Here is a 15307-nt window from a genome sequence, read left to right on the forward strand (position 1 = left end):
TTGCAAAAACTGTGTTGACAGTGGAAGTCCTTGTTGACATGTAGAGCAGTAGCCTCCATTTTTGTGGTACAGTGTGAATAGTGTGATTTGTTCCCATTGCTTTCCTTTTTGATTGGTGAAAGCCAATTAGAAATGTGATGAATTAACTCTGTTCTTTTGACCTTATATAGCTGGATTAATCTGCCTTAATGTTAGAAAATGTGAAGCTGGTTATCCCAACCAGTTGGTGTAATGATTATCTATATCCAGGATTAGAGTAGCTGGGTAAAAAGTAAAGTGCGGCAATTTACTTATTTAGCCAAAAGTATTGCTGTAGATTATGATAGGATTGCATATAGGGAAACTTTCACAGATACAGTAGTAGTTCTGACCTACAAAAGCATTAACTTCACTGAAAAAACTGGATGCTGCAGAGCTTACCCCTTTTCCGATACTTAGGTTGAATTGATGGAGTAAGTTTAAAAAAAAATTATAGCAAAGGCACTCTTGGTAATATATTGTGTTTCTAAATAGAATTAGCTAGTTAGCATGTTATCTTTTGAATTAGGATTTGTCAAGATGTGAAAAAGAACAGGCAGATTTCCACAGGAGCTTAACAAGACCTCAGGCAGGGATGAGAACACTCTTTCTCTTCCCTCCCCCCCGCCCCCCCCTCCCCGAAAGTGTGAAGGTTATTTCCCCAAGGCATAACAATACACTGTTGCTTTCTGGGGGATAAATGTTTGAATGTAATCACAGCTGTATTTCTTCTAACTATACAATTGTTTCTGTCATCTCTTTGCTATGAAGATAAAAGGAACATAGCAATAAACATACTTTCGTCACTTAATTTTGGCAAAGTACAAGCCTCTTGCAAGATAGACTCATGTCTGCCTTTTTTGTTTTTTTTAAATAAGTATTGAACATGCTTAATTGTGTTCCTCCCTTTCAGCAACAATTCAAAGCCAGGTTTTGTTATGTGGAATGAGGCCGCAGTGATCAGCTCATCTCATGCTTTCTCTTAATATTGTCATCTGTATGCTGTCTGGCCATAGACATGTACCTCTTCATGCCTCAATGTGCATAAAATAATTCATTTCAGGTTGAGAAGACTATTGTAAGAAATATTTTTACAGAAGTTTTGAGATCTTCCCTGTAAAATTAAACTAGTTTATTGTAACTTAGTAGAACTGTTTTGTGCAGTGTTTGAGTACCCATAATTTAAAGATGCAGTCCAAGGGGAATGTGATGGCAGTTCTCACAACACATGTGAATTACAGTTCCAACCTCTTCCGTACTGTGTTCATACATGGGCTTCCCACCTAAGACATGCAATAAATAATTATCTATGCCCACACTGTTCATACTTTATTAAAAAATACACAGCCAGTAACAAAAAGCTTCCAATTAGTAAAATATGAAACTTTTAAATTAAAGGCTTATTTTAACAATCACCATTGGGCATGAAATGGCACGTTGGTTAGATCCACTATCAGAGTCAGGGCATGAGATTAAATTGTGTAGAATTAATGTATAGCTGGGATTAAAAAAATAAATATTCCAAAATATTCTGAAGTCAGAGGAAGAGCAAAAGCCATAGGCATTCTGTGAGGGTGGAGATCGGGGAATGAAGCTTCATCAAAACAACTTGTGGGTTTGTGAAAATCATTTAACTGCTGTGTAGCAAGAGAAAGCTTGTGCTGTGCTCTGGGAACCTCTGTTCAGCAGCACATCTGTTGAGAAATGAAGGTACAGCAATCTACTTCTAGGCTCAGTGAAAAAAACAGGCTGCTGTGCAAATTGTCTTCACTATGCTGGTATATCAATTAAACCAGCATTTATGTTATTCTCTACTCACATGTAGGTTGTAATCTCCAGTTGCAAAACAATATCAGGAAAATAAAGAGTGAAAGATGTGTTCTCCTGTCAGCAAGACGCACTGAATGAGAGGATTACTGCTGATTTCCAGAGTGTGCTTTGCTTTTAAACTAGGTTACCAGCTCCGCTGCTATAGTTCCCAGGCACAGTACAAACCAAGAAATGTATTAGATGTGGAACCCTGAAATTGGAGGACCAAAAAGGTGAGTAGCTTTTATGCCCCCTTTTGGGCTAGCTCTTCTGAGCCCTATCTCAGCAAAACTCACCTATTATCTTATATTTTGAATGCAAATACATGATCAGAACTTTCACAGCTGTGACTTCACTCTATGAGAGCTGCAGACTGAGCACAAGGGGATGCTCAGGAGTCAATCCTTCCATAGGAAGAAAACACTGTGGGAGGAAAGGAAGAAGAATATCACAGTCAACACCAATGCCTAGCATTTATGTCATTAATGTAACAGGAGGCTTGGGTAGCTTAAGATCAGTGGCTCTCTGTATCTCTTTATTCTGTCCCTCTTAGTTACTAGGAGGCAGTTTTACAGCACCATACAGAAGAAATTATCTTACAGGGAAAAATCTTCTCCATATAACTCTGGTTTTCTGAGTAGCAGTAAGTCTTGCCCAGGTTTGGAAGCGACCTGATTAATGTCAGTTTTCTCCAAGGAGCGATCACGTATGTTCTATCTCATCCAAGCTGGTGAACTTTTTCAGGACAGTAAATTCTGAGGCTGCAGTAGTACTTGCTGTCATTAAGGATCTACCTGTTACTGTGACTATCCCTAACTCTTTTTCTGGCCTGATGAGCTCTCTGATTGCAATACAATAGGCTACAACCTTTTCATATGTGAACTTAACGTTTTTAAGTACTTACTTCTTTCTCTCAGCCCCTGCCCAAAGCTGCGGTAGACACGAATCAATGCCCAAAACAAAACAGATTTTATTGCAACAGAAATGCAGGAGCCAGTAATGACAGCAGCTTCCAGAGTGTAAGAATTCCTTTTGCCCCACTTTGTTATTACCTGCAGGAAAAGAGAGACATACAACAATCAGCAGCACCTAGTGCCACAAAACCCTGATGCTGTAAAATGCAGATCAACCATTAAATGGCTGAAAGAAGTCAACAGATAGTAATCAGACAAAAACAAACCTGGTTTGCTTTTAAACTCTCTTGTTTTCCTCCTTGGTTGCAGATTAATCTAATCTAAGTTCTAGCTAAATGCTTTGTGCCTTCTGATCTCAACATCATTGAAGTCATATGAGAACAGTATTGTGCCCAGACTGAAAAACCAGCTATGCCAGAGATAAGGAAACCAGACTTCATCTTACATCTCAGTCTCTCTCCACTGCAGATTATGGGATGAAAATTATTTTCCTTGGCTGTCATTGTACTGCTGTTGTCATACATGTCTGGGGGTCTACTTTGAGATCCCCATTTTCTTCCACGGTTAGCCTAACTACTTTGCCTCTGACATCATGAATGTCTAACCTCTGCTTTTCTAAGGGGTCTGACACACAAAAGATGGCAGCTTGCAATGCAAAGCAACTCTTTTTTTTATATCCTGCAGCTATCCACTATGCTGAGCAAAGGTCACTGCTCCAATTAACCAAGTATGATCAGGCATGTTAATACTAAGAGGAGAGACCTCTGCAAAAATCCAGCAGTGAAGAAAGGATACGAAGACCCAACAGTAGTCCTCCCGCTTCCAGCAGTCCTAGTGATTATTGAGCTGAGATTAAAAAAAACAAAAAAAAAAAACAAAAAAACCCATAGTTCTCTGATCGTTTTGATTTGTTAACCTCAATGGCATATCTCCTAAATATAGGCAGGTTGAATGTCCTGGCTAATTTCAGTGCGGTTGATTTGTTTCTGCCTACTTAAATTTCACCAGTTTTCTTGTTTACACTGCAGAGGTTTGTAAAGCAGCTGCTATGTATTATCAGAATCTCTAGCAGCTTTTTCAGAGCTGAAGTAATTAACGGTAAATGCAGTTTGCTTTTTCTTTTTTGCCTTTGAGGTGTTCAGATAAAAGGTGCTAGAAAAAAATTGTTTTGGAGAAGCGATTACAGTGCAACTGCCTCTGGCAGAGATGGGTATGCATGGCCTGTTGATGCTCTCCATTTCTAGGTACTCTTGCACATTCATTGTTGCCATGCAAAACTGTAAGCAGACCTGGCTGTTTTCAATTGCTATGTTACTCTTATGTCAGAAGCTACCACCCGTGTATTTCTTCCTCACTGTAATACAAGGACAACATAGCCACCAAAGACAGTGTTTGGTCCTTTAGAGGCCTGTAAATAAAGAGTCTGATTTGGCTGCATGCTTTAATAAATAAAACCCCAAGGACTTGGATAACTGCTGCTATTGGACTTCTATCAGTATCAGTCTTGCCCTCTATTATCAAGCAAGTTTCATGAATTACCATGTAAAGCAGGTAGATGAGATAAACTACTTCAGGTACATTCTGGCTTAGAAAAATCCACACCAGAGGTTTCAGTTCTTTTAGAATCTGTAAAATAAGATGGGATACATGTGTCTTTATAACTGGTTGCTGTGTACTCCATAAAGGCTATATATTGTTCATTTTCCAACAGGATTTTAAGTGTTGGTCTAGCTCAGTTCCCAGTCATAACTTTGCTTTCTACTTGCCTTCTCCACCTATGCTCCTTGGCAGGAAATACGATCTCTCTTTTCCACTGAACCGGGACAGGAGTGGTGTTGGTGAAAATCAAAACTGATGGTTTTATGGGCACATCCTGACAGCTGTGTGGTTTGAGCCATCTGGGCCACCCTCTTGAGCCCTGCCTGGTTATACTTCCAGGACAACTCCCAGCTAACTTAAATGGAGAAGCTGTTGACTCTTCTGAGGACCGCTCCATCTAAGCTGATGTATTTTTTCCAGCAAATTTCTTTTTTCGTAATAGTTCTTGAGGTATACTCTTTATTTTTCTCTAACAATTTAATATTTTCATAGCTTACAGACTGAATATGCTTTGTTACTATTTTCTCCAGCTTTATTTCTCCTGGAGGGAAGTAAAGCCCCTGAGAGCGAAAAACTTGGGAAAAGCCAGAGGATTTAACTGTCAGAATAACTGTGTGTCATGCTTAACCTTGAGACTTGGGAAAGAAGAAATGATGGACTACTTTTCCTGTCTAGGAGAATCCCTCGAGCTGGTGGCAGATTTCAGCAGTCCTTAACCAGAAGGGCAAGTCAGAGCAAACCAAAGAAAAACAGCTGAGTCACTGTGAATAAAAGCAGCAACTGGGCCAACTGTTGTGATAAGATTTGATGCATCTGATTGAACCCTCAAAATCAATACTGATCCTTCTGCAATGGTCAATGTCTGAACCTCTATTAGAAGTAGTAAGGGAAGTGTGCCTCTGCCACTGGCTCTGTTCTCTGTGATACTGCACTGTGCTCCTCTTAGGTTAAGAGCAAAAATAGACTAAGGCTGAGAAAGAATGGGGTGTGGTTAGGCTAGGAAATAAGAGAGGAGAAAGAGACAGCTGAAAATTAACAGGATGAAAAGGGAAAAATGGTATTATGGAGCCTAAGTTTAATAATGGAGGCAGGAAAAAGAAATCCACCAAAGGAAATAGGAGACCATGCACATAAACAGTGCATAATAAATAAATAACAGTGAACAATCCCCTTGTGAAAAGGCATACAGCATCAGCCCAGAAATAAGGGAGTCTGAGTTGAAGTTGTGTTTTCAGGTATTGCGGTGTCCAGAAAAGACTGCGTACAAGGCGTTTCCATGTTTTCCCTTCTGCTATGCTTACGCTTTGTGGCGTATTATGTATGTCTCCGTATTTTTCTTACACAACAACCTGAGGATGTGCTGTTTGTGAGAGCACCAAACAAGAGACAGCATGACATGTTACTCTACTGCTGCATCATCTTCAAGAAGCTGATTGTGAAAAACTTGTCTGAACAGGGTAAGGAAAATGAGTTCCTACGGTGATCCCTCTGTGAAACCATCTGCATTCTCACGCCTAAGACAGAATCATTTTTTCCTCAGATGCAAAGCTGCCAGTCTTTGACCAAACACACCTGACTTTGTAAGGTGCAGTTGCCCTGCAGTGAGTGTCACCAGCTACTGAAATACAGCTCTAGCAGTTTCTTTTCATTAGTTTTGCATTGCTATTTCTCAGTTAGACAACTGTAGAGAAGGCAGTACTGTACCTTGACTGGGTAAAAAGTAGCTTTCAAATAGTTCTAATGTAGACAGTTTTGAGCAAAGAGGCAAGAATATGTACTGATCCCTAGAACGTTTGCTATTACTAGTAGAACTATTAAGAAACAGGTTTGCTATTGATGAGAGCATGAGTGATATCGTGTATGTTAAGACATGAGACCATCTAATTGAAATATAAAATGGTGCCTCTGTTAATGCCTGAAGGCAAATCAAGGAAATAATTCATAAACCTGTGAAAGGCAAATGGTTCAACCTGGTTTCTGATGGTGGTGGTGGGGAAAACAGCTGCAAGGTTTACACTTTCAGTCCTGACAGGCAAACAGACATGGTTCTGGTATCACCCTCCTTTCCACACCTGATACAATTTAACTGAAAGCAAAGATCCAGGGATTCACAAAGATACATGAGGAGCTCCTAGGAGGAAGCTAAGCTATAAGATACACTAACTGCATTCTTAAGCCAGGCACTCATAGTGAGTCCTGTCTCCTTTCTGCCAACAGGACGGAAGCTAGCAGCCACTAGACTCCAAAGGCCAGGAGAAGGATGATTCAGTGTGACTTCTCCCGTAAAATGAAATAGTAATTTAAGAGCCCAGTGCTTGGTGTTATCCCCATTTTTTTCAAGGAGAGCAAACAAAACTCTTACTGGTATCCAGGAAATAATGCCTAGCTTGTACTAAAAAACTGTATTTCAACTGTTAGGAATTTGTCTGAGTGGCTGAAGCAAACATCTAAGAAACTCTTGAGGGGAAAAAAAATAAAAATCCTTTCCTGTAATATTGGATTCACGTATCTGATCAACTTTGCTCCTGATTCTGTGATCCTTCCTGAGACAGAGCTCTCAAAGATTTCAAAGGAAGTTCAGTCTGACTGGCATCAAAAACTACAATTCAAGTTCACAAATCCTTGTTAACCTGAAGATTGCCACTTACCGTTGTGATAAAGGACCACTCATCATTTTGGTGTGGTTTTCTACGGAAATAAGGCCTGTGCAGTCTCATTGTGTCTGTCTATCCATCTTCATAATAATTTGCAGGACTATTGCCAGTTTCACCTAACCTTGTCAGAGAGGTAGAGATCTTGAAGATATTAAGATCCTACAAGTTTCATGACAGTAGGTGGTCAGGTAGAGGATGGAGAATATAATAATGTCCCTCAGAAAGGAATAACGATAGTGTGAGATTGTCTCATCCTGTATGCTCAGGGGAGAGACTCAGACGTGTAAAAAACCTGACTTCATTAGTGTTGATGCTCTATTGGGATCCGTTTGGGCTCCCCTCCCGCTTAGCAGTATGCGTAGAATAGGATGGCTGTGACTGCCCAGCCTGTCATCATTGCTCAAGGTGAGACTCTGTAGTCTTGGAAGGTGACTCCCCTTGCTAGTGTCGCTGTTAGCTTAACACTTACTGCGATGATGCTAATGGTCACTTTCAGGCACGCCCAAAGGACTCCCGCTGCTGAGATGATGTTATGTAGAAGGGTGATCTCACGCAGGCTTGTGAGCAGAACACACAAGCAGAGCTAAAAGAGGAGAGGCAAAGACTTGATAAACTTACTAGTTTAAAACTATACACCCCACCAAAAATATCAGACACAAAATCCCAGCAATAGTAACTTGGGCAGACCTTAAAAGGATAAAATTTTTCCTCAAAAAAGTGACAGACATCATTCCCTTGTATACCATATTAGCACCAAAAGAAGAACAGGGCCTTCCCTGCTTCCCTGCAGCAAGATGTGCTGCAGACAAAGTATAAAATAATACAGAGGCAAAGTAAGAATGAATGGCACTGTACAGAAGTACAAACTCCTTCTAAACAGACCTTGGGTTCACTTCACTTATCTGAAACTTCAGGTTGTTATCTCACCCTTATTATTGTGCCAGGTCAGGCTATGATCTTCCTCCCCTCTCCCATCCCAGTATCATTTTCCCAAATGTAGTAGACAGCTAGCATAGCTGAAAAGCAGTAGGCTGCAATGTTGTGCAGTGATAACCTTTCTTATTTTAGGAGACTGAATACAATGCTGAGTGAGAGCTTATGGAAGGAAGTGTTGTTTTGGGCAAACTTATTTCCCAAAAATAAGATTGTTTTAATTATTTTGGCAGGACAGTGAGAAAATAATGTTGATCCATTTTTCTGGATTTTATCCAAAATTCCCTAACGCAAATACCTCAAGAGATGACCATTTTTAGGCTAACCTTATCTAAAAGGTAAGACAGACAGAATTGCTCTAGGAAGTCAACAGTTCAGCTCAGCTAGTCTAATTCTAACTTCTGCTTAATAGGAGGAAAAAAAGGGGAATCTGAGGGAGAGAGATCTATACCTGTGCCTGAAGATCAAAGGTCAACATGGAAAAACAAAGGTTCAGCATGAAGTATTGTGACTGTAGGCTTTCTAGAGCACCACCCACTCGGAAGGCCATCATGCTTTGACTCTGAATGAGGATGATGGCACAGATCACATCAAAGGAGCCAACCAAGAGAATCAGAATGAAGCGAGCCTGATGGGAAAGCGAAATAAGAATGTGACTGGCCACACTGAAACAGGACAACTTTAAAATTTAAATCACTTATAACTGGAAATAACAGAATAAAGGAGCAAGGATATCCAGGCTGCCTACTCTCTGCCTACAGAGATCTGAAGTAAGTGTTTTAAGTTACAATTAAACACGATAGATTGCCATACTGTTAAGTAGCAAAGATCTGGTCGTGATTATCGCCATTTGATGTAACCACTTGGTAATAATTGTAAACTCACATTGGCTATTTTTGCTCATGTTACCCTCAACGTAGTTTTGCAGCTGTTAAGAGAAACATAACCTTTGCACTCCCTGTAATATCACTACAATTTTTAGCAAGGTTTTGCTCAAGTTTGAAGTACAGTTTGAAGAAACAACTTTCTTTTAACACAGACTGACTCTAAACTTCCTTTATGGCATAAACCAACTGGTAAGAAACTTCTTCTTTGATTTCTATGGGGACAGTGCTGTATTTAGTAAGTTTCTAGAAACGCTGGTTTGGCTGGGTTGTATCTGTAGCTTTGTTGTCCTTCACAACAAATATTTGCTGCTTTAAAGACAGACGGAGTGGCAAAACGTCCATCTCTATATAATTACATTGGTATAAAAATGCTTATATAAACATGCCTTATTCTGGCACAGAAACTCTGCGCAGGAAGTGGAGGGAGTTACAGTAATCCAAATTACTTTTATAGTAGTAAAAAAACATCCTTAATCTTCTAGACTAGGCCCTATTTTGAGGTTCTTATTTAATATATAAGGTAAAGACTGGGACACATACTTTAAAGTAATTTGCATGCCTTTGTTGCCTGTTTTTTTACTGACCCTATCAATTTAGTTTGCTGTAGATAAGTATGTTTAACTAAATGTACAACTGATATGTACACTGACTAGGCAAATTCTGCTCTGCTTTGATCTTGCTAGCTTGGTTGTAATCCCTGCTATCCAAGAACAAATTTTGGATGACTCTAGCTAAGAATTTCCTTTTCACCTTTGGGAAAGTTGTGTGACCATAAAAGGGAAGGACTTCTGAGGAGCACAGCAAGAGGAAGTTTAACTACAAACCCTAATAAGGCATAGGATACAATCCTTGCATTACATTTTACTGTTATGAAATGCAAATGAGATAATCTGGAATGGCACTACCTCCCTTAGTACATTGTACCTTTTTGTTTCCTTACAGCATGTATCACAACTCTCTCAAAAATCACAATGTTGAATTTAGGGTATTATATCGGGAAAGTGAGGCTAATGACACTGTTTCCGCACATGGACTCAAAAAATTCCAGTTCAGTTCCTAGGTCAGATTTATGACTTTGAGCCAGTCACTTTATAGACAAACCTGAAGCAGAGTAGGTTAAGTGAAGGTAATACCTTCTGTGGTAGTCCTATGTGAGTAAAATTCTTTGATATTAATCTTACTTTCAGATATTACCATAACGAAACCCTCAGAATTGCTTAGACACAGATGTACCATTTTGAAGAAGTGCACATTTTGTGACTTGGCAGGAATAATTCAGCCTGATTTTTCCGTGATCAGTGCCCTTATTGCAGATTGCCTTTCTGAGATTTTCAAATCCGAGATTTAGAGAAAAGCAAGGAGACTAACCAGGAGTTTTGGCTTCTGTTCAGCTGAGAGAACTGTGAAGTTGACAGTGGATCGGAACATCACTAGCAAGATGGAAAGAACAAAGACAACAAGCTCCTGGCGATTCTCCTGCAGAATTCCTCTAGTCACGTAGTATACGCAGAACACTGAAAAGGAGAAAGAAAGGTCAGTTACCAAGTGAACACAGATGGCATATGGTGCAATTTTTCAATGTGCTTGATCCAGATGACAAAATGGTAGTATCAAGACCACATAACTTAGTTTCCTCAGTCAAGAACATATCCTTATTCTTACCAAGGAGCCTAAATCAGATACTTCAGATCAGATGCCGTGAGAACCCTCCCCTGTGCTTAACACAAAATAAATTAAATAACTGGTTAGAATTGGGGATTACTTGTGAAGTGATACCTTGAAAATAGCAACATATTAACTCAAAATTAACTGGCAGCTGCACTGTATTTGATTATATTATCTGAATATTATATTAAACAATATATTGAATAGTGTATTTGAATTAAATGAATATACTGAAATCTTTGAATTAAGTGAAGCAACATTGTTTTTGTTAAAGAAAACATCTGAAATTACATAATCTTCCCAGCGAGAGTAATTCAAGTGATTAGCAAGGAATTTACCACTCATACACATACCTCTACAGTATTGTTTGTGTGGCTCCAACCACTAGAAAGGGGGAGTGTGTTGAATTAAGACATTAGACAGATTAGATTCCTAACAGTTTATTTTTGTGCTGAATTTTTCAACCCTTCCCCCTCCTTCCAACCTATAGTCCAGAAAGGAGTGGGTTCGGGAAAGTTCTGAGGTTATATTGTTATGAAATATGTCCAAAAGCAGCACACTTAATAATGTTATTAGCTGTCAGTGTTCATCTCTGCACATCTGTTTTGACAAAGCTTAAATAAGAAAAAGGCTTTCCTTTCATAAGAACAGGAGTCAGCTCTTTGTGCCTATATATGATGCTCCTCCAAACACTAATTCATTCTTACTTTAGACAAAATACCAATACATTTCTTTTCCCATAGTGCTACTTTCTGGATTCTGCGTATCAAGTAATGTATTTTTTCTAAGGGCATGTGGACAAAGTGTCACAAAAGTTCACAAAGTTACATAATGACTTCAGTTTCTCTAAAGAAGCTGTCTAGTCAATGAACTTCCTTTTTCACTTCTATTTACAGTAATTGAGACAACTGGAAATGATTAGCAAATTAAGAAGTGAATCATATGATTTTTTTTGCATGCTTATGACCTTAGGAAATCCTGAAAGATTTAAGACAGTACTTGTTTTGCAATTTCAGCTGCTAGAACAGAATAAGTCTCTACAAAGCATTTGCAAGCAGATTTGTTTTCTGCGCGTTATTTTTTTGCAGATAGCATATGCACATTTCTGAACTGTTCTACGTGACACCATATGTTTACTGAACCTTCTCCTAAAATACTACTGGAAAAAACAATAATGGCAAAAACATCTAGCTAAAGTAGCAGAAGATTCTGTGTATAATATATCATGTCAGATGGAGTGAAATAAGAAACATTGGTTGCTCCTTAATTACTAATTTGGGGAAGAACATATTTGTCTTCAAATACAAATCGTATGTGTCTTACCAACTCCAACTAACTGTATAAAAGAAATGGTGAAATCTTCCTCAGTTTGTTGAGTGAGCGTCTCTATGGTGAGCCCTATTACACTCAGCAGAGACAAAATAGTCACACAGAAGTAGATCTTGACAGGAAATGATAGCTCTGAACAAGGCTTTATCTGTAAAGAAAGAAAATGTTTTAAACTCATAATCTGCTATAAACTAGTTGCTCTTCTGTAAGAAATGCATTACAGCAATTTGGTTAAATGTCACTTACACTTTCCACTACAAGGCTGGCCTTGCAAAAAAGGAAGGGAAACTCTTTACAGTAGAATAGCAAATCCAAAACTCTTTAGGAAGGGAGAAATCTAACTTTATTTGGTAAATATTCTCAGCCTAGATTTTCCAGTTTATACCTATAGACTGCATTCCACTTTTCACTGCGCCTCACAAAGGGTAGAATATTGTAATTGCATCTCCTGAAAACAAGTTTTTCAATGCCTGCAAATATGCCTGTCAAAACACAGCAAGTGACGTTCAGCAAGTAACTTCTCCCACTAACCATTCATGTAGTCAGCCTTATCAGGATTTTCAGCTCTAGAAAATCTTAAAGAAAGGTTTACACTTCCAAGCAACGCACACAGGATTTGAGTGAGATTTATTTTTTCCATTTATCCCAGGCAGCATAAACCCAGGAGACAGCTGAACTACTGATAAACTGCACCATGCTAACAAAAATACTTTATTTTCCTATGGTGTCAGCAGTAAAGAAAAAAAGCATCATCAAAAGGTCTGTGGAGCTGGAGAGTCACCTGGAGTCAAGGCTTGGCTATGACGTGGTTGCTGCATGACAGAGCTGTTTAGTGATTTCCTCCTGCTGACCATGATTTTAATATATACTGGAAATATTTCTTATGGTTTTATTATATAAAGTAACTTTTGATGAATTACATATTCTCTGTTTGAAAATAAGGTTTTATTTAAACAAAACCAAACAAATGAAAACAATCGAGCACCTGAATGAAAGTGCTTTTTGAATTGCGGCTAGGCTGGCAGTGACTAATTCAAGTTTTCTAGCGAGTTTTATTTAATAATAGGTTTGCTTAAAAAATCAATTGTATTGAATAAACAGCCATAAAATCTGAACACACACTAAGCAGTTATAATAAAACGACTAGCTAAAAAGTTCTAGTAAAACCACGTTTAAAATAATCACCCGTGATCCACTGTCCTCGGGGTTTCACAAAGTTACGCAAGCACAATTAATGCCAGAAAAGTTAAGGGTACGCGAGTAACCAGGCTGTGCTTTTTCTGAACCATGCCATTTGTAGTAGCGGAGGAACAACAGTAAGGCGGCAACTATCTAGTCACGTCTAAACATTACACAGTTTCAAAGGGGCAGGTCGAAAGAAACTCGGTTCGCCAATTCCTCCGCTTTGCGTCTTCAGACATCGCGGTAAGAGGAGAGACCCTAGCCGGCCCCCGCTTCCTGCGGGCGGTACGAGCAGCGCACGCCGACGGTGCCTTCAGCGACAACTCGCTGGAGAGAGCGAGAAAACGCTTTCCTGGGCGCGGCCCCGCCCCTCCGCCCGGCGGCGGGCAGCGCGCGCGGCTGCCCCGGGCCCCCCGGCGGGCCGCTCGGATACTCACGGGGCCGCAGGGGGTGGGGATGAGCTCCCGGTGGCGGGGGATGAGGCTCGGCAGAGGAGGGGCTGCGGCGTCGCTAGGGGGAGAGAGAGAGAGAGAGAGAAAGTCTCGCCGCGGCCGCGCGCCCCCGCGGATGGGGCGGCCATCAGGCAAAGGCGGGGGGCGCTCGGGCGTGACGTCACCCGGCCGACCCCCGCTCGCCCGGCAAGAGAAGACTTCCTGCGCGGGCCGTACCAACCAGCGGCAGGTGAGGGAGGGTGGACCAAGCTCCTCCCCCCTCCCCAACGGGTGCCCCCGGGTAACAAGGCGGGGGAGCGGGGCGCGCTGCCCCCGCTCGGCGCTTGGTACCGCCCAGCCTCAGCTCCCTAGAGGCGCGACACGCTACGGGCTGCTGCTCGGGTCAGGCCGCGAGGCGCAGCTACCTATTGTTGGCCGGCTCCATGGTCGCCTCGACGGGTTCTCCCTCCGGTAACGGTGCCTACATGGCTGCAACGGCCGGGTTCGGGCTCTGGGGAGTGCTTGCACTTCCGGGGGGGGGGAACCGGGACGTCACTTCCCCGTCCCCAATGGGCCTGAGCCGTCGTTGGAGCGAGCGGGCGCCAGCCTTGCCGCCCCGTAAGCAAAGGAGACGGCGAGGAATTGCGGGGGGGCGGGGGGAGGACACCATCACGCAGCGATCAGGCAGCGGTTGTTCCTCCCGCAGCAGATAGTCCGTCCGCACCGACACAATAGCGCTTTCCCGTTCGTTTGCCGCTAGTGCGTTCTCTTCCTCTTGCCGCTCCTCGGAGGCGTGTCTTTACGCGGGCCTTTTCTGCGCTGCGCTGTGCACAGCTGCTAAATTGCAGTCATTTTCTTTGGCCTGGTGGAGGAGCTGGGTCAAGCACTGCAGCAGGAAACTGTCCGATGGTTCCCATGTCCTTAGATGAACAGGTCTGGGTGGATTTGAACACCTGTGGACGTTACTGCTTTTTTTAATCAAATATTCCCCCTCAGTGGACTTGCATTCGCTATAATCTGCCTTTTTTTTTTCCTCTCTCTCTCGCTCTCTCTGCTAAATAATCATCCTGCACCTTTACAGTCCTCCCTTTGACCGCAAATGGTTGTTGGTAATTAAACAAATGGTTGTTGTGGCAAAGGTGGCACAGGAGAGGGGCAGCGCTTCATGCGCACGCAAATCAGTGTCTGCTGTAAAAGAGGCTGGACCGCGAGCAGTGCTGTAATCTGTGTATCCCCCAGCGTGTCAGTGAGCAGGTTTAGTGCGTGTTCCTCATGGTTTTGGACTGTTGCCTAGCTTTCATTTAAACCATAGCTGCAGTTCGCGTGTGTGTTTATTCATTACCCTTCCATTTGCATCTATAATGCAGAAGCTGTTTTTGAAATCTCCGCTCCCCAGGGCTCACTTGCCCCGAGAATCGCAAGCAAGTGGGGCTCTTGTGGGGGCAGTTTGTAACAGAGCCAAAAAACTCATTTAACTGCAGAAGCTAGTTAACTTGGTTGCTGCCTGCTCTGGAAGTCACGTTAGGTTTTGTAGCCCTACTGTGAGCCTTCTGGGCATGCAGGCGTCTTGACGTGTTTCCGTGCAGAATGCGCGCACACGCAGCTCATTCCCACGGTCGGTTTGAGTGAGGCGCTTTTCCACGGAGGCATCTTCGCCCCTGCAGAACAGCTTCCCCCAGGAGAGGTGCTTTTGCTGCTGGGGGGGGAGAGGGGAATCGGGAGCTTTTATCGGAGCAGACCTGGTCACCAATTCCAGTGCCTGTGGGGTGAGTACGTAGGAAGAGGGAATGCACCGCTAGCTGCGGGCAGGCCGAAGCTGCTTGGCAGGCCGTGGCCAGCTCAGCCCCCTGCCTCCCCCCCAGGTGAGGGATCAGGGGTCGGGCCGA

The 15307-nt window shown here is 42.0% G+C and overlaps 2 protein-coding genes across 24 annotated transcripts in view; one reads left to right on the forward strand and one right to left on the reverse strand.

Annotated features, from left to right (window-relative positions):
* Positions 1 to 15307, forward strand: part of NADK (NAD kinase) — a 45301-nt gene that overhangs the window by 26568 nt on the left and 3426 nt on the right. For 4 of the 12 annotated variants that reach the window (XR_011135787.1, XR_011135782.1, XR_011135792.1 and 1 more), the window contains 7 exons: positions 1844 to 2060; positions 4533 to 4790; positions 5576 to 5941; positions 8161 to 8265; positions 8340 to 8697; positions 10206 to 10347; positions 12458 to 13233. The gene's annotated coding sequence lies outside the window, so the exon portion shown is untranslated. The remainder of the gene's footprint in view (positions 1 to 1843; positions 2061 to 4532; positions 4791 to 5575; positions 5942 to 8160; positions 8266 to 8339; positions 8698 to 10205; positions 10348 to 12457; positions 13234 to 15307) is intronic. The other 8 variants (XR_011135785.1, XR_011135783.1, XR_011135789.1 and 5 more) reach the window with 8 other exon arrangements.
* On the reverse strand, positions 8 to 14274 carry LOC104141935 (uncharacterized). 12 transcript variants are annotated; one of them, XR_011135796.1, is made up of 11 exons: positions 13847 to 14274; positions 13428 to 13500; positions 11803 to 11956; positions 10183 to 10328; positions 8379 to 8555; positions 7464 to 7577; positions 4281 to 4367; positions 2732 to 2879; positions 2124 to 2250; positions 1838 to 2038; positions 1335 to 1712 (listed from the first exon to the last, which is right to left on the reverse strand). XR_011135796.1 is itself a non-coding variant. In XM_068916032.1 (9 exons), exons 1-9 carry the CDS (start codon positions 13864 to 13866, stop codon positions 2219 to 2221), a joined length of 951 nt encoding a protein of 316 aa, XP_068772133.1. In that variant the 5' UTR covers positions 13867 to 14273; the 3' UTR covers positions 1335 to 2218. The 12 variants fall into 12 exon arrangements, 5 of the variants coding, with proteins under 5 accessions (XP_068772133.1, XP_068772137.1, XP_068772135.1 ...); XR_011135797.1 differs by lacking the exons at positions 1335 to 1712; positions 1838 to 2038 and adding an exon at positions 15 to 1301; XR_011135794.1 differs by having other exon boundaries at positions 1335 to 2038.

The sequence above is a fragment of the Struthio camelus genome, chromosome 21 (genome assembly GCF_040807025.1).
Source record: "Struthio camelus isolate bStrCam1 chromosome 21, bStrCam1.hap1, whole genome shotgun sequence".
In the NCBI taxonomy this organism is placed as follows: domain Eukaryota; kingdom Metazoa; phylum Chordata; class Aves; order Struthioniformes; family Struthionidae; genus Struthio; species Struthio camelus.